Raw genomic sequence first — 24,098 nt, 5'->3', positions numbered from 1 at the left:
GCATTTTTATGAGGCATCTGCTGAAGAGGAAAAAAGAGTTTGCTTTTGCTGGGTAGTCAAGACCCTAATAACTGCGTAGGCAGGCAGAAAACCAAAATGTTTAATTAGCCTTATTATTATTATTTAATCATGTCTATGTTTATTTACATCTCTGTGCTTTCCCATGTGCTTTATTTCATTGTGAAGAGTCAGTCTTTGAGCTTGGTGAACTCTATTAGACACTTCTCTTGTTGGAGAAATATTGGTGGGTTCTGGGGAGGCCCAATGTTTTCAATTTCAACAAGTTCACTTGGCAAAGAACTCCCTCTTCATAAATGACATGTTTCATTGTATCAACACTACAGTGAAATGATGGTAGTCTTGAAAGGTTTACCACATAGCCATGCTTCCTTTAGAGTGGGCCTATGCAGGAGAAAAGCTGAATACACATTTCCATATGAGCAGACCACATTATAAAATATCTTCATGAGACAGCCCTGCAAGTCACAAGAGAAGGAGTTGTACACTCACAACACAAGTTCAACCATATTAACTAATTGGTTGCCAAAGGGATAACTTAATAATACTCTAATTGCAAAGTCTAATTAGAAGAAAATGTCTTCATGCACATGCCATTATCGGGAACAATTAAAAATAATAAACTAAATTAGGACTGGAAAATTGTTAGACAGTATTTGCACTTACACGCAAGGTACTTTATCAGTGTTGTACATTTGGTTTATTAGTTGAAGGCTACTCAATCCACTCATTTGTTGTATCTTGTCAACAAAACTGTCAAAGAAAAAAATAACATTTTGAATATGAAATCTTGAATGCTACAATGTGCCCCCAATTCGTTTTGTTGGAACAGCCAGTTATAATAATGTATAGTATAATTAGACATGGTCATTATCGTCGTTATGCTCATTAAAATAGTAGTTAATAATAGTTCATCATCAATATGGCCAATCCATGCAGGTACTGATGCTGAAAGTGACGCTGATTGGTCAAATGACGTAACACGTTCTCGCGTCTACTTCCTCCTCTCTCGTGGTGAAAATGGCGGAGTACGACCTCACCACCAAAATTGCCCATTTTTTGGACCGACATCTCGTCTTTCCTTTGCTGGAATTCCTTTCTGTCAAAGAGGTAAATGCGTGTGTTATGTTAAGTTGTACCCACAATCTAAGTTTTCGGTAGAAGTGTGTAAATAACCCATGTAAATAATGTAAACGCCACGTGCGTGAAAGAGTCACCCATGAATTTTGGGCCTCGCTTGCTAGCAAGCTATATTGGTTATTTAGTAAACGCTATGTTGGTGTCAGTTTTCTGTATATTAACGTATTGTATAACCTTAACTTAAGCACACTTGCTAACGTTAGCTAATTTTTAAAAACCTAGATTAACAATAGTTAGCTAACTAACGTTAACCGGCACTGGCGGCTGCTACTAAATTAATTAAGCTAACGCTAGTTATCTGGCTAGCCTAGTGAACAAACATTTGCTACGTTCATTGAGCTTTTGTTTTTCAACATTACTGTCTGCAGATCTTGGTAACATGACTCCTAGATGCTAGCGAGAACCTCGTCTCGATGTATTTAACTATACTAGTGTGTCCTTGTCAACTAGGTAACGCGTTAACTGTTGTTGTTGTTGTTGTTGTTAGTTAGCTAGCTAGAAAGGTTGATGACTAGTTAACTATAAACACTAGGTATGCATTTAAAGTAACGTTACCACAAGGCAATAACATAAATTCACGATGCCCAGAGCTTACCCGTGACGTTGCACAACGATTGAAGTTAATAAAGGGCCATCCACACCAAGGTCCATAACTAAAAATTATACACAACTCGAAACCTTGGCGAGCATCCACACCAGCGGTAGGCTGGAAAATAGAACGAGTCAAAATTCACCCAAGGCTGAAAAATGGCAAAAGAACTTTGGCTAAGCTGGAACACCAGCGTGAGTCCATAGCAAATAAATGGAATCGAACGTTTTTGACTCGGAGTGACGCTTAGAATTCCATTTAGCCTATGCTTAAATGTCACCAAAAAATGTATCCCTTTTTATTTTACCACCAGTCTGTTCTTAGGACTAAACTGAAAAAGAACTTGTGTAGAAAGTGAACATCAGCACCTTGATGGTGCCAATTGTGATTATGTCTGCATTGTTTATTTTATTTAACCTTTTGTTGGACTTGCCTAATTAAATAATCTTATTTAAAATGATGGCCTACCAAAGACAAAAGGCCTCCTACGGGGTCTGTGATTAAAAAAAATATATATATATATTAGAGCGACCTGAGATGACAACATGGCAAGGCAGCAACACATGACAACACAATATGGTACAAACATTATTGGGCATAGACAACAGCACAAAGGGCAAGAAGGTAGAGACCACAACACATAACGAGGAGGTAAGAAAGAAATGGCTATTTCTGTTCTAGCGATCAATGACTGCAGAGTACGGTGCCCAGCCTTACATAATTAGAAAGGAGAGATTCTCGTGTTTAAAATGGTGTACAATTTGTAAAAATCAAAATATACACTTTGTGGGATATTTGGCTAAATAAACAGACATAGCTATATTTCCCTTCATGAAACAATGGGATGACCTCAAAGTTCCAGGGGTCCTTTTTTGTTTACATTTAAACTACACCTACGTGGGCAGGTCTCATTGCCAACAATAGCAAAGCAGGCCTTGTGACGTAGAACAATAGGCTGGGAATAGAACGCTCGGAAGGCGAGTTGGTGCCACGGTGCTCAATAGAACTAATAGGAGCTGGCAGGGTGAAAAATGACCTAAAATAAGGCCTGTTTTTTTGTGATTGCTTCAAAACTATGACATTTGTTAATATTATGAAACTGGGCTTCAAGGAGGATGCAATGAACTAGTTTTTATCAGAAAAAAGCATTGTTAAAATATTTCATCCAGCCTACCAGCAGATTGTTTATCATTCTGCAGGACACCTGCAACTCATTCAACACATCCTACTGCACGCTGTAGGCCTTTTAATAAGGTGTTCATACCCTGAAGCACTGGTTGGTCTTGTGTTTTCATTGTCCGTAGTGACAACTGCACATAATACTTCAATGTACATGTAATATAGAAACTCATATTTTAAATTCAGTAATTCAAAAATAAATGCTGTTTAGCCACTTGTGGTTTGCAAGTGAATTCCATTTTTCTAATGGTTGTCAATTTGTTTGGCTCTTTTTCGCTGTGCTCATGTCTGACCTGTGCGACAGTTCATTTGGCCTAGGACTGTTTTACATTTAGCAAGAGCAAGCCTCCTTCACGCAAGGAAAAGGCTATTAGGCCTAGCATAAACAATACATTTATTTTTTTAAATTAATAATCCCATAGCTTTTCCTGGGATTTTATGTGAAGGGGAATGGTGGAGAGGCTTGAATAGCCTACTGCGCACGGAAAATGCTGGTAGAGAGGCTAGAGATGTGTAGCTGAAGTAAGAAGCTAGATATTAGGTCATTCATTAGCTAAGTAAATAGGTTTAAATATTTACCCGTCAAAGTGCAAGGGAAATAATGTTGACTGACTAGGAAATGGCAGATATGTGCATTTAACCAGTCCCGGACGCAGCCTGGTTAAATGCACAGATCTGCCATTTCCTAGTCGGTTAACTTTATTTTCCTTGCACTTTGACGGGTAAATATTTAAACCTATTTACTGATGTATCAGAGTAAAGATGGGATTTCCTTTGGAAAATATGGCCTTCTGTTTGTTATTTGTTAATGTGGCCACAAATATGCTCAGATATTCAGGAAAGCTAATCCTGTGCTTTGTCTTAAATAAAGGTAAATTATCTATTCTCCAGGCAGCCTCGCGCAGCTAGAACCAAGAACACTTCAATATATTTTTTTAAAATTTAGTTGTCATTGTTTTATCGTTGGGGGAGAATCGCTCTGAAAGTGATCCAAACGATAGCTCTTGATATCATTCGCCTCTCTTTTTGTTGTTATTGTGTTAAACTCTTCTGTGAATTAGAATTATAACAAAAAATGATATAATTATGGTCCTTGGTGTGGACGGCTCTTAAGTTATCATTTTTAGTCAAAGTAAGATGTATTTGGACTTGGAGGTCGGAAATCCGAAGTGGGGTTATTTTATGTTTTTTTTCTTTTTTTCTGTGTTTCCCCTATATGACGTGCTATAATTTCAGTCCTTTTTTTATTTTCGCGTCCTTGGATTTATTTGAATGTTACCACCCACCGGCATGGCATTGTTTTTGTTAATCAGAAATGCCTGCAAAGTTCTTACTCTTCGCAAGTTGCAACTGAGCAAAAATGCTTTTTGAAGTAGCATACACTTGACTGCCTAAGAGATGGAGCAAATTAAAAAGGCGTGCAAACTTGTTGGGTAATTTATGCTGGTCTGTATTCCCCCAAAATGTATGACCATTTTATAAATGTGAAATGATTGAATTTTACAGCCCTGCTTCCAAGATGAATGGTTTTTACCGATAAAGTATTGCTTCACGGCATGCTTCACCACATTGATTGGTGCAGCTTAACCACCAATCTTTTGAATACGATATATTAAATAAATGAGCAACAGAACGTTTGCTAGCTAGATAAGATTAGCAGGATGTCTAGTGAAGGTTAGCATGCTAGCTAGCTACAAGAGCAGTTGTTAGTTCTGTATTTGTTCATGTTTCTCCACTCCACGTGGAAATCACCACAACGTTATTTTCCAGCTCCAATTCGTGAATATGTACACGTATCTTGTATCATTCTTCGGCGGTGTAACCAAAACAAGCATTTATGCTGTAGGGCAGGTATTCTGTCAAAATGAGGGCGGCATTGCCCTCTGCTGGGCGACGTTAACAACCAGGCGTCCATTACAGCTAAACATGTTTTCTAACTTCGTTAGTCAGGTTAGAAGATGAACTCCTTACATCTGTCATTGTCAGCAGTTCTCTTAAACTGGGTCGTCAAAGTTAATGATTTGCAACTGTATATTCCAAAATAACCCAATTTCCCACCCTTTTAACCATTTCCTCTTTCAGATCTACAATGAGAAAGAACTGCTTCATGGAAAATTGGATCTCCTTAGCGAGACCAACATGGTGGACTTTGCCATGGATGTACACAAAAACCTCTTCCCTGAGAAAGAGATCCCCGCCAGTAAGTAGACTGCACACTGCTTGGTCTACCTCCTAAAATATTTGTTAAAGAAACCTGTACAGTGATATGTGTTATGCATGGTTCAGTATTGTTTACACTTATTGATGGAACAATCACAAGATGGCAGCAGAACTGATTGCACACCATCCCCCCCTCACATTTTACAGTCATGACTAATACAATCCTCAAAGCCTCTAATGGTTGCTCTATGTCCATGTGAAGCCCTGAAAGAGAAGAGGATCACTGTGGTGGCTCAGCTGAAGCAGCTGCAGGGTGAGACCGAGCCCATTGTGAAGATGTTTGAGGACCCAGAGACCACTAAACAGATGCAGTCAACCAGGTGAGTTAGAACCTCCTGTCCCACCACTTAACTGATGGATGGTTTAGGTGTCAATTGCAATTTATAGATGATCCATCATTGCCTTTTTTTTTTTTTTTTTTTTTTTTTTGTAATTCTTGAGGTCCCAGAGTAGTGTTCTCTGTCGGAAGATTCTCTAACTTTGCAGGCTTAAGGGATGAAGTTCAAGTGGCATTTAATTGAGATTATGGTAATAAAAAAACAAAAATGGAATGCCTACATTTTGCATACAAATATTTCCCTAGTGACTTTAGGGTTACATCTTAAACTCGGCAAACGCAGACGAGGAGACCGATGCACAATGCTGCGGTGAATGTTAAGAACATTTGGTCTCTGCTGACTTTGCCGTGATTAAAATAGTTTGGTTAAACTCGTGTCCTCATTCTTTACTTGGCTTCTTGGCAGGAGTAAGTTCAGTTCATCAAAGGACACTTCTCACCGACTTGCCAATCTAGAATTATTTGTTAAAGGTTTGGGTTTAAAACATGTTTATCAAGTCAGGCATTTTATACTGACCATTATGCCATTGTAATGGGAGTTTTGAAGCCTTGTGAATGTGACGTAACTTTTTGGAGTGCAGTCTGTTTTACTGCTATTTTCTATTCAGATTTCTGTTTGAGTAATCTCTCTTCGTGGGCAGGATCATGTTTCTCTTTTGTTATGCGGAGTTTCATTTTGATACCATTGGATTTGTAAAACAGTACAAGACATGTCCCGGATCACCAAAAAACTCTTCACAAAACCAAAAGGGCAAGCCACGCCATTTTTAGTGTCCTGAGCAAATATCTGCTGAAGTTACTCTGGATGCGGTAGTGTGTTTTTGATGTAATTTTGGATTTATATAGTGGATCATGCCTGACCGGAAATGGCAAAGAGGTTCAATGTTTAGATCCCCTAGTCCTATCTTTTTGGGATAATACTGTGTGATAATGTTTTGTGTTGGAGAGAGACTGTCTTTTTAGATGCATTTGATGCCATCCATACCTCATAGGCCTGCCTTCAACTTAATATCTCTAAGAAGCAAATCCAATATAGCTTAGGCCTAGCCAATAAATGCTTAAAATTGTTGTTCACACTCTGGATTATTTCTGCAATGTTTCTGATCCATGTTCATAGGTTGAGGAAATTAAACAATTCTATTGATCTTGAGTTTCTCAACTTCCATAGCTTCTTTGCTCTTTTTGGTGCAGACGGTGGTGGTAGTAATGCAATGCTGTCTACCTTTTTTGAAGGGGTATTCAAGGCGCAATGTAGACCTTTGGATATGTGGATTATCTTGCTGTTATTCCTGTTGGGACTGTTGCTTGAAAGGCAGTTGTGGATGTGAGAACCTGGGGCAGGTCTTGGTTAAGACTGTGGCTGTTAAGGTGACCATATTACCACCACACCAGTGGTCGTGAAGGCAGTCAAATTCCACCTGACTGCTTAGTCACGCTAGTTACGCTTTTCCAAGTGCTGATTCTGCTGGTGGTCATTAGTAGCCTACCAAACTTGCTAATTGCCTGGTACTCAATCACTCTTACATCAATGCAAATCTAATCAAACACTTAATCAGAGCTCATGTTGGGCAACATTTCTTTAGGCTATGCAATTGCATGAGGACAGTGATGGGCTCAATTAAAATAAAAAAAGATTCCCATCAGCTTTCTATAGCTGATGGGAATGGGAAATACATAGATGTATTTTTGTTTTATCCTGCCCGTTTCCAGAAAATGGATGATTATCACCTACCCAAGTAAAAACAAATTTCACCTTTTTTATTTAATTAGGCAAGTAATTTATATGTAAATACACGATTAAATCAAGAATAGTATGATAACGCATGAAACAATGCATGCTTTCTTTCGTTGGACTTTTTTCAAATCCTGGTCGCACACCTCATGTAGCTTAGCCCGTAGGCTTATGTTTTGATAAGGTTTTTATCATAACTAAAGTGGCCAAATAACTTAAAATTAAGCACATTAATATGCTTTACAACAGATGTAGAGCCTAACTGGTATACATATGCAGCGAGTGAGTTTCAAGGTGGGAGAGCTCATTTTCACCATTAAAAATTAACTTAAAAAATAAATAAAAGCATTACATGCGTTATTGCAGTTAGTTAGTTGGTAATGTTGTTAATGGAACATTAGCGGTTATCGCCTACTTCATGACATTATTAAGTGCTTGTCCAATTGTTATTGAGACTGAAGTGTGTAGAGCCTACACAAAAAAACTAAGCAGAGCTCATACCGTTCATGCAACTTTTTCAAGTCATCAATAGTCGCGTCATTCAGCCTTAGAATGTATTAAAATTCCCTGTGTGCATCACAACTAAAGTTACATAAATAACTCTTAAGCATGTAGGATTCTGTTTCTTTGTTAACCGCTCAACACCGACTAGCCGCATGTGCGCACTCCCTTAAATCGTTTGCAGAAAATATCCTTTCTATTTTTTTTTTATTGTATTCCTCATACTATAAAATAATGCCGTAGAATTCACAACCTTATGGCATAGCCATATCTGTACCTAACATAAGGACAACTCAGAGTATGCTATTCTGTTCTTTTGAATTAACCTCATTTTAATTGTTTTTTTTAGACCTCTATAAATAATATATTGTGAGTGGAGGCTATATTACATGTAATTAGACTTTTTAAATTGTAGATGTTCCAAAGGTCTGCAATAGTGGCTTGTAGGATGCTAAATGTGTGTGTTAAGTCAATTACTGTGAGACCAGCAGTTACTTGCTTGACAATTACCGACTGACAATTTCGTGACCGCCGCAGCCCTACTAAAGACTATGTAATCCACATGGAGAGATTGAGAACTTGGATTAATCACTGGGGACAGGTCAGGACTGTGATCCCGCAGTGCTCAGCGGAGATGCATTCCCCTCTACAGGGAAGCTGGTCACCCAGGAGCTACCGAGGTCACTGTCCTTCATTAGTTTCTAGGCAGGAGAGGTGAGAACTGACAAAACTACATATATAGCATACAGGGAGACATTTAACTGTTTCCCGATGAACTGAAAAGAAAGCCAAGTGAAATGTTATCCCGGAGTCCACTGTTCATTCACATTGACTCTAGTTCAGGTGTTTATCTTAACTTAGCAACTCGCATCAAGAAATTAACTGAGTGATTAGATCTGCAGTAATCACATAATTCTCAACTTCTCCCATCGTTATATCCTCTCACTCATTTCCATTCTGGCTCTCTACACACGTGTGCATGCCTTGCACACAAGCTCTTGATTACTGAAATGACAGTCTCATTAAAAAAAAAGATATGTAGAACGTTTGTAGGCAAGCTATATTGCCTGCCAAAATCACAACAGATTTATCACAAATTCAGAATGGACTGATCGATTGGAGCTGCTTCCACCACCAAGCTTCACCGTAGGGATGGTGCCAAGTTTCCTCCAGACATGATGCTCAGCGTTCATGTCTGGAGGAAGTGGGCTGTCATGTCTTTTACTGAAGAGTGGCTTCCATCTGGGCACTCTACCAAAAGCCTGATTGGTGAAGTGCTACAGAGATGGTTGTCCTTCTGGAAAATTCTCCCATCTCCACAGAACAACTCTGGAGCTCTGTCAGAGTGACCATTGGGATCTTGGTCACCTCCCTGACCAAGGCCCTTCTACCCTGATTGCTCAGTTTGCCTGGGCACTCAGCTGAAAAGTCTTGGTTGGATACAATTTTCTTCCTTTCATGAATGGAGGCAATTCTTCTTGGGGATCTTCAATGTAGCAGAATTTTTTTTATTTATTTTTTTGTATCATTTCCCAATCTGTGCCTTAACACAATCCTGTCTCTGAGCTTTACGGACAATTCCTTGGACCTCATGGCATGGTTTTTTTCTCTGACTTGCAATGTCAACTGTGTGACCTTTTGTATAGACAGGTGTGCTTTTTCAAATAATTTCCAATCAACTGATTTTACCATGTGGACTTGAATCAAGTTGTAGAAACAGCTCAAGGATGATCAGTGGAAACAGGATACACCTGAGCTCAATTCCTAGTTTCATAGTAAAGGTTCTGAATACTTGTATTCAAATTAAAACTAAAATATCTTATTTACGTAAGTATTCAGACCCCTTGACTTTTTCCACATTTTGTTTCATTAAACCTAATTCTAAAATGCCCCATAATGATGCAGCGAAAACCGGTTTAGACATGTTTGCAAATGTATTCAAATTGAAACAAATGCCTTGTTTACATATTTGCAAAATTGTCTAAACCTATGTGGGCACCCCTTCAATTGAGTGGATTTGGTTAGTTCAGCCATACCTGTTGCTTACAGGTGTATAATATCAAGCACACACCCATGCAATCTCCATAGCCAAACATTGGCAGTAGAATTGCCTTACAAAAGAGCTCTGTGACTTTCAAAGTGGCACCATCATAGGATGCCACCTTTCCAACAAGTCAGTTTGTAAAATTCCTGCCCTGCTGGACCTGCCCTGGTCAACTGTAAGTGCTTTTATTGTGAAGTGGGAACGTCTAGGAGCAACAACTGCTCAGTGGAAAAGTGGTAGGCTGCAGAAACTCACAGAACAGGACTGCCAAATGCTGAAGCATGTAAATATCGTTGGTCCTCGGTTGCAACACTCACTACCGAGTTCCAAACGTCCTCTGGAATTCAATACAATAACTGTTCGTCGGTAGCTTCTTGAGGGGTTTCAATGGCTGATCATCCGCACACAAGCCGGGTAAAGCTCGCAGCAATCTGACTGGAGCACAGAAATGTGTTCTCTGGAGTGATGAATCATGCTTCACCATTAGGCAGTTTGGCGGACGAATCTGGGTTTGGCGGAAGCCAGCAGAACACTACCTACCCGACTGGTGCCAACTGTGAAGTTAAGTGGAGGAAGTTTTATTTTATTTGATACTCCCATGGTTTAGGCCCCTTAGTTCCAGTGAAGGGAAATCTTAACACTACAGTAAATAATGGCTTTCTAGAAGATTCTGTGTTTCCAACTTCGGGCAAGGCCCTTTCCTGTGTCAGCACGACAAAGCTAGGCCCACACAGAAATGCTTTGTCGATTGGTGTGAAGAATTTGACTGGGCTGCACAGGGCACGGACCTTAACCCCATCAAACCTTTCGGATGAATTGGAAAGCCAACTGCGAACCTGGCCTATTCGCCCAACATCAGTGACCGACCTCACTAATGCTCGTGGCTGAATGGAAGCAAGTCCCCGCAGCAATGTTCCAACATCTAGTGGAAAGCCTGCCCAGAAGAGTGGTGGCTGTTATAGCAGCAAAATGGCGACAAACTCCATATATGCTTGTGACTTTGGAATGAGATGTTCGTCGAGCAGGCGTCCACTTACTTATGGTCATGTAGTGTGTTTTTTATGCCTGTATTTTGACATGAACAGCGTTTTCATTTGAATGTAAAAAATAATATTTTTGGCAAGTGACTAATCTACGGCTGCAATTCTAGTTTTAAGTGCGATTGATCCCCCCACCTGAATGTTGGACCTTGACAGTTTAATGGCGTCAGTGTTGAAGATGAATGTTGTAAACAGCCTGTAAATATTCACACACAATAAGAGTACTTTTGCTGCCTGTCAGGGATCAGCTCAAACTGTTTTGAAAATGAAAGTCCCTTGATTTGCCTCGACTGCTACAGTCCAGAAATGGAGAAATTTATACCTGAATGGGGCTCAACACTTAACCTGCATCCGCCAACTGGTTACTTTAACGAAACAAGGCCACTAACTGTGACTCTTTCTCTTTCAGGGATGGACAGGCCCTTTTTAACTATCTGGCGGAGAAACACAGCGTAAGTTTGGACCACTTTGCTTACGTCTCAATTCTAAGCTGCATTTCCCATGACTCCTGTGTGAACCCGCTGTTTCGGGAACGGGGGGCCCAAACAGGGAGACGTAATGACTTCCCAAAACCGTAACTCATTTTTGGGGGTTTTACGGCTTGCAGAAAATTCTGTGGACATTTTACAGTCTGTGGTGAATTGTTAAGAATAGATGGAACAGCTCGGGACACATGGGTCTGGCCGCAAGAATGCCTGAGAGTCTATAATTGGTGTGACACTTTATACACCCCCCCCTCCCCTGGCATCCCTCTGACCTGCACCCTGTCCTCAGTGCACCTCCACAGCCCGTAGTCCACTCGGCTGTGGGAAAGGGCGGTCTCCCTCCACATCTCAGTGGCTAGCAACCACTGCCTGTCAAAGCCACACTGCATCTGTGAGACTGGACTCTGTTTCCAAACTGACGTCAGCGCGTTGTGATATGTCAGGAGTTAGCAGGAGTATACCGTTTAGGGCTCCATTCATAGAGATTCCACCCCCAAAATGGACAGTAATTGTTTTTACAGATTCATTCACTAATCTCCCACCTTCTGTGCCCCCTATGGACATTTCCCAACATGCTGTTCCCCTGCCACCTAACGGTCATTTATCATTACCACAGTTGTGTACTGAACATAAAGAAACACAATATGCAACAATTTAAAAGATTTTACTGAGTTCATATAAGTACATTGAAATAAATACATTTGGTCCTAATCTATGGATTTCATTGACTGGGAATACAGATATGTATCTGTTGGTCACATATACCTTGAATATGGTAGGGGAGTGTTGTCCCACTCTTAATTCAGTGGCTGTGTGATGTTGCTGGATATTGGCTTGAACTGGAACACGCTTTACATTTCGTTCCAGAGCATCCCAAACATGCTCAATGGGTGATATGTCTGATGGAAGAACTCAGACATTTCCAGCTTCCAGGGATTGTGTACAGATTCTTGCAACATGGGGCTGTGCATTATCATGCTGAAACATGAGGTGATGGCAGTGAGTGACAGGCATGATAATGGGCCTCAGGATCTCGTCACAGTATCTCTGTGCATTGAAATTGCTATCGATCGAATGCAATTGTCTGTAGTTTATCCCTGCCCATACCATAACCCCAAACATGGGGCACAATGTTGACATCAGCAAACCGCTCGCCCACGTGACGCCATGCATGTGGTCTGTGGTTGAGGCCAGTTGGACGACCTGACGAATCAAATCAATTCGTCACATACGCTGAATACATCAGGTGCAGACCTTAGTTAAAAGCTTACTTAAGTCATGGTTACACTAGCAATGGCTCACATTCTTGACATGAATGGGAATTTCCTTCTATGGATTATGGTTGTGGTTTTCAGTCAGCGTTTTGCAATTATCAAAATACGGTCACGCGAAAAACTTAGTTTGAAAGCAAATGCTGTCCATCACTAAGTGTGTAAATTGATAGGTAGTAACTTTTAAAGACACAAAGCATTTTTTAATAAAAACATTTAATCAGTTTTGTCCCTCAAATGATGGGGCTGATGACTCTTTGTGAGAGGGAGTGTATCTGATTTCATTGTTCCTCAATTGGTGGCTCAGACACTAGATTGAGGATAAATAGAGTTGGCTTTGTTAGTCTCCCCCCGAAGCAATTTAGTTCTGAAGGTGTTGTACTCAGAAATGTACTTGGCTAAAAGGTGAGCCACTTTTGTGGTACCAGTTATCCCAAGTGGAAGTCAGACAAGTTGACTCATCTTATTCGTAGTATAGGGCTCAGGTCCGTTGTTGAAGGCTTTTCTCGAATAGCCACAGTTGACAACTTACATTTCAAAGTAAATAGGCCTACATGTGGTAATGCAGCATTCTGTATGGGATGTTTACATGGAGCTACTCGAACATACAGTTCCACACTTAAATTGCTCAAGGGCACAACAGCAGGTTAACGGTATCTAGGATGATGCCAGTAAACCTCTGGTTGACCGCGCACTCCTCACCGTATTTTCCCATCTGAGCAAGGATTTGAACCGGCAACCCTCCCACTTCTGTAACTGGTCTAGGCAGAAGCTAATGGGGATCCATAATAAATACAGATACAAACTGCTAGGCTACCTGCTGACCCCATTGATCAGTGATGGAAATCAAACAGACTGGGCTCTGAAATCATAGATTATTCTAGAATTGCCCTCCTTACTCCAGCCACTCTGGCGTGGTCTGGCATTGACTGGATATAACATCATGGCTCTCATCTAGGACCATAATCTCACATTAGGCGTGCGAGAAAGCTGACAATATTCTCATCAAATAAACAATTGCTTGTGTCTATGCTCTGAATAGTTATCGAGCGAAACCATTGATCAGCCTTTTTCTCTTCCAGTTCCGTCAGGAGTACCTGGACACTCTGTACAGATATGCCAAGTTCCAGTATGAGTGTGGAAACTACTCTGGGGCTGCCGAGTACCTCTACTTCTTCCGTGTCCTGGTAAGTCAAGTTGCCCTCATTTCAGTGTACTCTTATCAAATATCAAACTGGCAACCTTGGATACAAGATGTTCACAGCAAGTTAATAGATCTAGAGACTTTTTTAAAATTTAGATTATTATGGATTTGTACCCTTGCAACTTCATCAGTAGTTTTCTGAATGCAAACTGGACCACTCAAAGTTGACACTATTGGGCAGTTTATATTAGCAAGCTCCTTAAGGGCAAACAGTTAGACGATGATTGAAGCTTCATTAAGAAGTATTAGTTTCTCATGAACGACTCCCATTTTGTGCATTAATCACTGTCGTTATGTGATTTTTCCAGCACTGCACAGTGCCAAACCCCATCAATTATGAGCAGTGTACATCCACTTAACATTGCATTTTTTAGAATTAGACACTTCGTTGATGTATACTTTTTTGGCTCAATGCATTTTGTTATGAAAAATGGATTTTCCTACTTCACTGCTCAGTAGTTTGGCCAGGGTTCTTTAATTTTTCAAGGGGATAGCACAAGAGGAAGGAACACCCTTAGTAATTGCATGTGAAAAGCTTCTGTCATTCGCTCCATTCAATTCTCCACACATCTTCAGTATTAGGATGAGCTGATATTGAAGGACAAGGGTAGGATTAAATAAGTAAATGTTTCACTGTGCCAAGTGTTCAGCAGCAGACTTCATAATCTGTCTTTAGTCATCTCGGGGGGCTGCTGCGGTGGACGACGTATTGATTTGAAGCCAGATGTCTCCTTGTCAGGCATCAGTGCTTATGAGTTACGTAACATGTTCTGGTGGTCATATGCACTCAAATAAAGAATCGACTGTCACTGAGCGAACAGGTTTACGAAACAAAGAACTAGCCAACCACTTAGGCTATACATTTGCAAATTCCGCTCATTTACTCCTATCTTGTTTGAATTAATCAAATTAGGGATGTACGTTATAAGTTTTGTTGCCAATTTAGTTCCACTAAATTATGCAATTTAAGACTGAGCTTGACCGTTCAAATATATTTTCGGTTAACCATTAACATCCCTAGTTTTGAATGTTGCACATTATTCCATTGAGTTTCTCGGCCTGTACGGCTAACATTTGAGAGTCATGGAGGAGGGCTTGGATTAAATCATTTTCAGCAGCAGTGAAATACTTTGGAAATCAGATAATAGCAAAGAGGGTTGGGGCGGGGGGTAATTACAGTTCACTGAAAGTACTGGCAGTATTCTCGTTACACATGCGTACTTCTTATTTCCTCTATAAACAAAGGGATCATTGCTCTTGTGTTTGTGGCTTCTCTCCCGCTGCCCTCAGAAATCAGTGAAAGATGAACTACACAGAGAATGGCCAAGGTGCAGTTGGACTGTGTGCACTGCTGTATATAGAGTTGGAAGCCTCTTGGGCCTAGAGGGGTGGTAACCTGACTGAGAGGGAAGGCTAGAAAAGTGTTTTGTGTCACAATAGAGTGGTGTAACACTAGATAAGTCCTGGGAATGGACAGCCTGTGACCTCAGTGGAAGGTGCCACCAGATCTTCAGTGCTGCCTTTTTTAGTTAGTCACTCTCCAGGACCAGTGGCTTGTAAGGTGGGTCTGAATGCTTGGCTGACCTTTGGTGCTATCGTTGACTTTAACGAGTTCAGTCTTCAGAAAGCCTCGGCGTCAAACCTAATTTCCAAACAAAAAGAATCTGTTGGCCAATGAGGTTAATTTGTACTGTAGTAGCACCAGACCCAGTGTAAGTGCTTTTGGTTTGAGGTGTGTGTTTATTTTTCTATGGTCTGACCATGCACCACATCTACTATTGTGTGCCTCCTTTCAGAAGCCTGTGTTTCTTTTTGGGAAAGTTGTTTGCAAATGTGATTAACAAATGCGTCTGTTTTTGGTGGTAGATTTCGCCATTGTTACTCAAAAGCCACTGTTTACTATTTCATCTCTACTATCAGTGTCCTGTAATTCCTCCCACCAAACAAGCACAACCAGTGTTTCCCAAGTCTTATTCAATTGTTTTAGTTTTGTTAGCATATGTCCTCTTTTGAGCTCTGCGGTATAGCAAAGACTTGTGCCAAAGCCAGTCTCGAAAGAATAAAATCTACATTTACATGTTCTTCAGAATGACACCCATTACAACCAATTGAATCCCATTTTAATTGACATTTGATACTCTCCCTCTGTCGTGAAGATGTCTGTGACTAGTCATACTCGTTGGTGATGCTGGTGGCCTCCTGAAAAACAGGCTTTGCGGGGACTTAGCAACGAGCCCTATTCTCTGTAAACAGCCTCTTAAACCAAAGCAGTTGGGCTCTTCATTTGATTGATTCTATGTGATGCACTCACATTTAAGTATGCTAGCGAGAGACATTGAAGACCAGATGATGGTGGCTCTTGATCGGACATGAGCAAAACCCACATCAAAAGCATGCAATTGATGCGCTCCCCCTCCGCATAGTTGTTTATGGTTTTTAGCTCAGTCTAAATAAACCCAAATTGTTAAGTTATGTTTTTTTTTTTGTGCCCCCCCCAGCCAGGGCAGGCACTTTTACCAGATAGTTGCTGTTTACTCTTGACAATCCAAAGGCTCACATTCCTTTTTCTTTTTATAAATGTCTGTCTTTATACTTAATACCAGCCCCCGTAGTTCTCCCCCCTATTGTTGTGGACTTCCCATTTTCTCAGACTGCCCCCCGTAAGGTAGAGGTGAGGCTCCATAAGTCATCGAACGTGGGAAAGCCAGTCAATTAAACAGAGGAAGCCAGGCTTGTAAAATCCAGTCCTCGGGTTCTGTTACAGTGTGGCGTAGCGCGAAAAGAGCAACTTATTCATATCATCAGTTAATGCAGGTATTGGATGTTGCGAATAAAGATTGAGTGTCCCGACTGCTTTCCAGCACAGTAAATTTATTGTTGCTGGTCAGTCAGTGAATGTGCCCCGTTTCGCCAACCAACGGAAACTAGGTAACTGCTGGAAAAACCCATGAGGTGAAACTATTGTTGCGTGGCTACTAGTGAATGCCAGGCAGTGTGTAGAAAGCTGCCACAATGACATGGAGGTCTGCTAAACCTAGCAGACAGGGACCTCCAATGCAGAAAAAACAACAAACCTCTTTAGAGATGAAACTATGACCTTTAAATTGGCAGCATGGTTGGCTTTAAGTTATAATGCTAATCTTATGAGGTCTATTTCTTTTTAATGTAATTTAAAGCAAAAGTTTTATGATCAAAGAACTCTACTGTTGTGAGTGGATGGATGGCCTTCTGCTCCTCTTTGTGTTTTACTCTAGAAGACTACCTTGCCGCTGACATTCCCCACTTATTTTTTCCTACCAGAATAATTTTCCACCATTTTTAATATTTTATGTAGCAGTTCATTTAAAAGTTAATGTGTAGCCTAATAGTCTTCATGTAGCCTAGCAGGTAACCTAGCGGTAAGAGCGATGGTCCAGTAACCGGAAGGTCGCTTGTTCGAATGCGCGAGCTGACAAGATGAACAATCTGTGCCCTTGAGCAAGGCACCATCATTTGCTCCAGGGGTGCCGTACTGCTATGGCTGACCCTGTAAAACAACACTCACTGCTCCTATCCGTTGTATATGAGAGATCTATCGGTAGAATCTGCTGCTCTCAATCGCTAAGAGATCCCAGCTGAAATTTGATAGAAATACAAATGTGGTTTCCTTCTCCACCCATGGATCATTTGTATCTCAGTCCACTCCTCTGGCTGTCCGAAAGAAGGGGTGTGGTGGATTGCGTCTAGGTTTCCTTGGCCTTACAGCAGACACCCACCCTCACTTCCAGGTTGACTCTTGTCACTGACTGCGTTAGGTGTTATCATAAGCTACTGTGGGCCAGAGGTTCCCATGAGCCGTAGGGTGGAGGCCAAGCTTTGATTAAGCAGCCATAGGGCGGCACGCAATTGGTCCAGGTTTGGCCGGTGTATGCAGTCATTGTTCTTAACTGGCTTGCCTAGTTGCATCAAAAAAATGGTATCTCCTGACCTTTTGATGTCTGTCCCATCAATTTCATATCATACCAATGCATTTAGCTTGTGATAATGGAAGAGTTGTACTAAGACTTTATAGATAGCATGATTCTACAGGATGTTTTCCTTCTGTGTTAATGGTAGATTATCACAATTATATTTTAACAGGCTTGAAAAGCTGTAGAAGTTATTGAAACATTCCTCTCAAAGACATGCAGTTTGTACAGCAAACCCGAAATTAAGTGTCCTACTGGCAATGTACCAGGCATAGACTTCAAAAAAGCATTTTACCTGGTTTTGAGAAGCTTGATAGCCAATCAGGGACATTTCCTAAGGGCATTAACAGATTTTGTCTTTTGATGCCCCTTTTCAATCAAAGCATCCAAACAGTCATTAATCTAGACTAGACTGATTACCCTGGCTCTGAGAAAATGAACACCTCCCAAATGGTGTTGAGTAAACCCAGGCTGTTGCTGGTCACAGTGCATCTAGGTTTCTGTGGCTGGAGCAGGACATCAGTTGTTGGCGAACTCTGACAGACATTTTGAGAACACTGCCTCTACTGCATGCTTCTCCTTGTAGCCTTGTTGATCAATGCTCTGACGTTGTGCAAAACCACCACCAGAAGTAGTAGCTGCATGCGCACTTCGTTAAAGTCCCTTTAGAGAGGGGCAGAAGACCAGACACTTTTCAGTAAGAGGGGATTGACCGAAGGTCATTGCAGAGTCAGGAACAGCGATGGGGGGGGTTTCCCTCAACAATGCTAGATGTGCCCTTCCCTCCATCTACTCTCACATGCGGGTATATCTTTAGTGTTATTTCCAATTGCAACTATTTTACTGCTAAGTTAATTATCCAAACGAGGATAAAGTTATTTCAAAGGAGTGATATCTGGACCTGGAGTTGTGAACTCAAGGTACCTTCAACAATTTATTTTTTTAGATAGAATTGTGGTATGGCGATGTCACAGACAAGCTGACCTTTGACGTGCTGCCCCTGCCCCAGAAACATCACAACATCAAGGTGGTAGCTTGAACTCAGCATAGCTAAATTAAGTGACACATTCCATTCTTAACTCTAGAGAGGAGGACCAAAGCTGAAATGCATCCTTAGTAATGTGTTTTGTCTTCCCAAGGCCATGTGCCACCCTGCAATTATAATTTTTTTTATAGTTGCAGCATTAAGTAAATGACAGTAACAAAACGTTTTAGCTCTAGCACATTGTACAGAGAAGCTCAAATGTGCTTCAAATGTGCTCCTAATTACGGTGGTAGTCTGAAAGGATTGCAGTACATCTGCAATGCAGCGGTTGCCGTATCACGAAGTGCAGCAAATTAGGTTTTTATAAAAAGCTAAACATTATTTAATTATCCATTTCTCTTTCTGTCAAGCCCCATTCCCTCAAGATGACATAATTTAATCAGTTTATCCAGTATAAATAAAAGTAACTCCACCGAACAGTTTTGCCTGCCAAAGCCAAGCGGCGGTGGCACCAGCCTCTCCTTCACTGACTGTGCCTGTTTGCGAGCACACTGTTTGTAGGCGGAGGCATTTATCAGGATTAGATCTGCCAGTGCCTGGTCATTTTTGCAGGTGGATTGAGTTATGCTGCAGTGTGAGGTGATGCTGTGTGCTTCATGTTCTAACAAGTATGACATGTCTTTTCCCAGGTCCCGGCCACAGACAGGAACGCCCTGAACTCCCTGTGGGGGAAGCTGGCCTCTGAGATCCTGATGCAGAACTGGGAGGCTGCGATGGAAGACCTCACCCGCCTGAGGGAGACTATCGATAACAATGTAAATGCCCCACTTCTCAGAATTTGACACTGCACTTGGATTCCCTTACATAGATTCGACTCCCTTATTGACCGCTTTGGGTTTCAGCAAAGCGCTGTTGCGGCTTGATGCACCCCCCCACCCTTCAGTCTTGACTCCAGAGGAACTGCAAATGGAGCGGTTATGTGGATCTAGTTAGATCTTTTTATTTTAATTTATTGGATAGATAGCTGGGAAGGGTGCGGGCTCTGGCTTGGAAGGAAAACGTTTGGAAGGGAACAGACGTTAAGTTTATTTTTTTATTTTTTTACTTAACTGACTTGCCTAGTTAAATGAAAGGTTAAGAACAAATTCTTCCACTGTTCCTAGGCTGTCATTGTAAATAAGAATTTGTTCGTAACTGACTGCCTTGTTCAGGGGCAGAACGACAGATTTTTACCTTGTCGACTCGGGGATTCAATCAAGCAACCTTTCAGTTACTGGCACAACGCTCTAACCACTAGGCTACCTGCCGCCCCTTAGGGTACTCTGAACTTTTTAATGGTCTTACAGTATACTGTGTTGTCACCTCAATCAGAACTAGTAAATAATGACATCTCTCTCCTGTCCAGTCGGTGAGCTCCCCCCTCCAGTCTCTACAGCAGAGGACCTGGCTGATCCACTGGTCCCTATTTGTCTTCTTTAACCACCCCAAAGGCAGAGACAACATCATTGAGCTCTTCCTGTATCAACCCCAGTAAGTCTTTTCTTCTGACACACTGGAGTTCTTTATTAAAACACTGTTGGCCTATTTAGACCTGATGACTAACCCTGAACATATTGGCCTGTTGAAGCTGCAATCTCTACAGTCCAAGGCACAGTGTCTTCACTGATCCACACTAAACCCTTGAGTGACCCCAGAGGTGATTGTTAAAATGTGGCCTGCTGGCATCCTTGGGGGGGTGGAAGGAAATTATCCCTAAAGAAGAGGCACAGTAGAGGGATGAACCTTGGGCCCCAGGGTTTGCTGCTGGCCCAGGAGGGACCAAAAGTGGAGCTGGCAGCCACCTGGGTCAGGTCCTGCTTGATGTGTAGAAAGTAGACTAGTTTTTATTAGACAAACTTGATTTTGAAAAAGAAGCCATTTTACTCTTAACTTTGGGAAGGGGGCAGATTCAAAAACCTACTCTAGGTATTTTTTTAAGTGTTTGCAGTCCATTTTGTTTTTGTGTGGTCTAGTTACTCTCGAAGCTACAAGTTAGTCCACGTGTATTGCAGATCGCAAGCTATGCACTGCATAAAATTTACACAATGCATCCCCCGTTCTGATTGCTGGTTGGTGTAATTGAACCTATTTTTGTAGTCATCTGAAAGTATGACATGCCACCATAGCAGATAGGGATATCTGGTTCTCTTGAGTTTTACTTAAATTAAAAACTAATTCAGATAATGAAGGAAAGGCTGCCCAATAATTAGTCATGTCAAGCTCTCACAAGCATCTGTTTTGGACAAACATGAGGGAGTTTTATGTGCGTTGCAATTACCCAGTCAAGAAACCACTTATTCCACAGTGAGGCTTGGCCTCATTCCCTCACCCCTTGACCATTACTTCCTTTGGCCGAAGTTGGTGACCAGTGGCTAGGCCTTTGTTTAATGTTTGACCTCTATTAACCCCACAGTCAGCACAAGTTGCACCAGGTCTTCCTATTTAGTGTTATTGAAAACATCTACTGAGTTCAAGGGCACTCATGGGGAGCATATTGTCATGCAATGATCTATGATGTAGGTGCAAAGGGGGAAAATTAATACTTTAGTAATGCTATCCAAGCCCTTGCAGTTGGTTCAGAGTTTCACTTGCTTTACATTATTCAATCATTCTCAGATGGGCAATGAAATTGTAACCTCTCTCTCTACCCTTCATCTCCATCCTCTCCTCACTCACACACTCGCTCGTGCCTGGGTCTAAATCGTTTTGATTTTGACACTCATTCTTGTTTCAGCTCTTGTGAAGCGTCCTCTGCAACCAGTAAAGCGATGTTGTTGCTCCCTCAAATGCCAAAATGATAAGGTCCCTTAAGTGGGGTAGGGTGAAAGTTATATTTATGTTACTTTTTTTCCTCACAGCTATTCCCAGATATGACTCTCATGCAGGGTTGCTTGCTATTGGAGACCCCCTGGAGAGAGAGTAGGTGTAAGTTAATCAGGAACAGAGCATGGCTTGTTGTGGTCTGCCACTGAGTCTGACAACTGCAAAGGGAGAGGAAAGAGGGCTTCTCTAACCAGGTTGATGATCGCTCACTGATGAGCCCGCCTGCTCGCTGCTGATTTTGGACAGCAACATCACAAGTGCCAAAGGCCCCCTTGTCCCTTTAATTGTTACAACTAATTAAACTGTTGTGTGGCACGCCCTCCTCGCTCTGAACAACATGTGTTCCTTCGTCCTCAGCTGAGAGCTGAAGGGGTCGGAAGTGGCAGGGAAACCCCACTTCCTCTTTTGAAATGTAATTTGGTCGGTGGAGGACGATTGTGGGGGGGTCAATGATAGCTGTTCAGATAAGGATAAAGAAGTTATACAGTTAACTCAAGTTGACCACTCCTTTTGACAAGGAATGGGGTGTTTTTTTTTTTCACGGAAGCTTGTTGGGAAAGGACTTGAAACACTGTCTGCAGAATAAGAATGTTGTCTAGGGTTCTAATCGACTTCTAACAAGGCCCTCTCTCGTGCTCAGCCCTTAGCAAGTTGACCTGTGGCTGAAAAACAAGGCCCTGAAGGATAGGGTTTCAGCTACTGGGCAGATCCCCTGCTCAGTGATCTGTGTCTACTGCAGAGGCCAGGGTTTCCTTTCCTTCACTCCGCTTATACAGGGGTAATGAAAGGGAGTGCTTAAACCTATGTCATGCGGAGAATGCACTGTTACGGACATATCTGTTTGGTCGATAAGGTCAGACGTCCTAAATGCCATGAGCCTAATTGCTAAGTTACTTGCGTATATAAATAGACCTTTCTGCCCTTAAACTGTGTGTTGATGTATGCATAGGTTTATCGACTTTGTATAGCCTTCACCTCCATAAATATCAACTCACATCATGGGCCATTGCTTTTTTGCCATGTAGTTCCTCCAGTCCTTTTAAGACCCCTGATTATTTGTTCTTGTCGTGACCTTTGTTTTGTCATTTCAGGTACCTCAACGCCATTCAGACCATGTGCCCACACATTCTGCGTTACCTGACCACAGCTGTCATCACAAACAAAGACGTTCGCAAGCGGCGGCAGGTCCTGAAAGATCTGGTCAAGGTCATACAGCAGGTATATAAAAAAAATCTGATCACATTCCTTACCCCAATTTCTCTGAACACATGTCCTACTAATTTTCTCTCACTTTATGGACAGTAACGTGTTAGCCAACCTTAGTTATCAGTGTAGGTTTTGGCATTTTGACACAAGATGTCACCAACAATTTAGGAAAAGGGGTGGAGATACCTAGTCAGGTGTACAGCTGAATTCCTTCAACTGAAATGTCTTCTGCATTTAACCCAACCCTATTTAATGTCCAGAGAAACCACACATCTATGAGCAATGCAAGGTGTTGGCTGATAGAGTATACTCTATCAGATCTGGTCCTGGCTAGAGAGGTCTTGAACCCATTACATTTGATAAATGGCAGCAGACTGTCTGATTGTAGAGTACCGATTTCTTCCCCAGCCCAACATCGGTAGCGTCTTCAGAGATCAATGGCTCTGAAAGCTAAATAAGCACTGTCTCGGTGGGCTCTGTGTGATCACTAAAACATGTGCTCGATGCTTGTTCTGTCTTTTGGGTCTTCTTGGGTCTCTCCCCGCTACCATGGTTTGGAACTGTTTAGGGGACTTTTTGAATCTGCTTTTATTCACTGCCTTGTAAATTCTAGTATTTGGTTAGCCATGTTTCTCCACATTTGACTATTTTATTTTTAGTAATGGGTTGGAGGCATGCCGCCTTGCCTGTCGAGAGAACCTGTGCTGTTTCCACTGCTGAAAAATAGAGCTAGCACACACATGCATGTGCAAATTGTTAGACATGTTTTTTTTTCCGTTTCCAGGAGTCCTACACCTACAAAGATCCCATCACAGAGTTTGTGGAGTGCCTGTATGTGAACTTTGACTTTGACAGCGCTCAGAAGAAACTGAGGGAGTGTGAGTCGGTAAGTCCCAGCAGACTCTCCCCCCCACACCCACCCATCAATTTGCAATAGATTGTGAATAATTTCTCCTTTTCAGACCTCTGTTTTACAGAGGGATTTGGATTAGCCAACCAGCCCTCCCAACGTTCCCTTGTAGTTAGCACAGAAGTAAACACCATTAGGGATCATGCCAGATTGGCCGACCTTTCTCACGGCATTGGACTGGACTTCTATTTAATTTTTTTAAATGCATGGGTCCATACATAATGGCCGATGGTAGAATTGCAATAGGTCACTTGGGTGATACAGAAGTCCTCTGGGAAACCCTATGACTCATTGGTCGGGCCAGATTTTTACGATGGCCTGTAATTGTCCATCAGCCTGGTAGTTAACAGTAAAAGCTTCTATAAGCAAAGGTCTTTGCAGGGGCGTTCAGACACTCATTTAAGAGATGTGTGTCATACAGCCGCTGG

General features: G+C 41.7%; 1 protein-coding gene across 1 annotated transcript in view; it reads left to right on the top strand.

The window, feature by feature from the left end:
- Positions 1 to 979: 979 nt before the first annotated feature.
- Positions 980 to 24,098, top strand: part of LOC112232456 (eukaryotic translation initiation factor 3 subunit E) — a 42,714-nt gene continuing 19,595 nt past the window's right edge. Inside the window, exons 1-9 of the mRNA XM_024399470.2 lie at positions 980 to 1,128; positions 5,009 to 5,126; positions 5,349 to 5,466; positions 11,210 to 11,252; positions 13,639 to 13,743; positions 19,382 to 19,507; positions 20,098 to 20,222; positions 22,646 to 22,772; positions 23,545 to 23,646. Of these exons, the coding sequence (XP_024255238.2) occupies positions 1,039 to 1,128; positions 5,009 to 5,126; positions 5,349 to 5,466; positions 11,210 to 11,252; positions 13,639 to 13,743; positions 19,382 to 19,507; positions 20,098 to 20,222; positions 22,646 to 22,772; positions 23,545 to 23,646 (954 nt within the window). The 5' untranslated portion in view covers positions 980 to 1,038. The remainder of the gene's footprint in view (positions 1,129 to 5,008; positions 5,127 to 5,348; positions 5,467 to 11,209; positions 11,253 to 13,638; positions 13,744 to 19,381; positions 19,508 to 20,097; positions 20,223 to 22,645; positions 22,773 to 23,544; positions 23,647 to 24,098) is intronic.

This window comes from Oncorhynchus tshawytscha, linkage group LG03 (assembly GCF_018296145.1).
Source record: "Oncorhynchus tshawytscha isolate Ot180627B linkage group LG03, Otsh_v2.0, whole genome shotgun sequence".
NCBI classification, from domain to species: Eukaryota; Metazoa; Chordata; class Actinopteri; order Salmoniformes; family Salmonidae; genus Oncorhynchus; species Oncorhynchus tshawytscha.
Note: the sequence above shows the minus strand (reverse complement) of the source record. Positions and strands in the feature narration are given on the sequence as shown.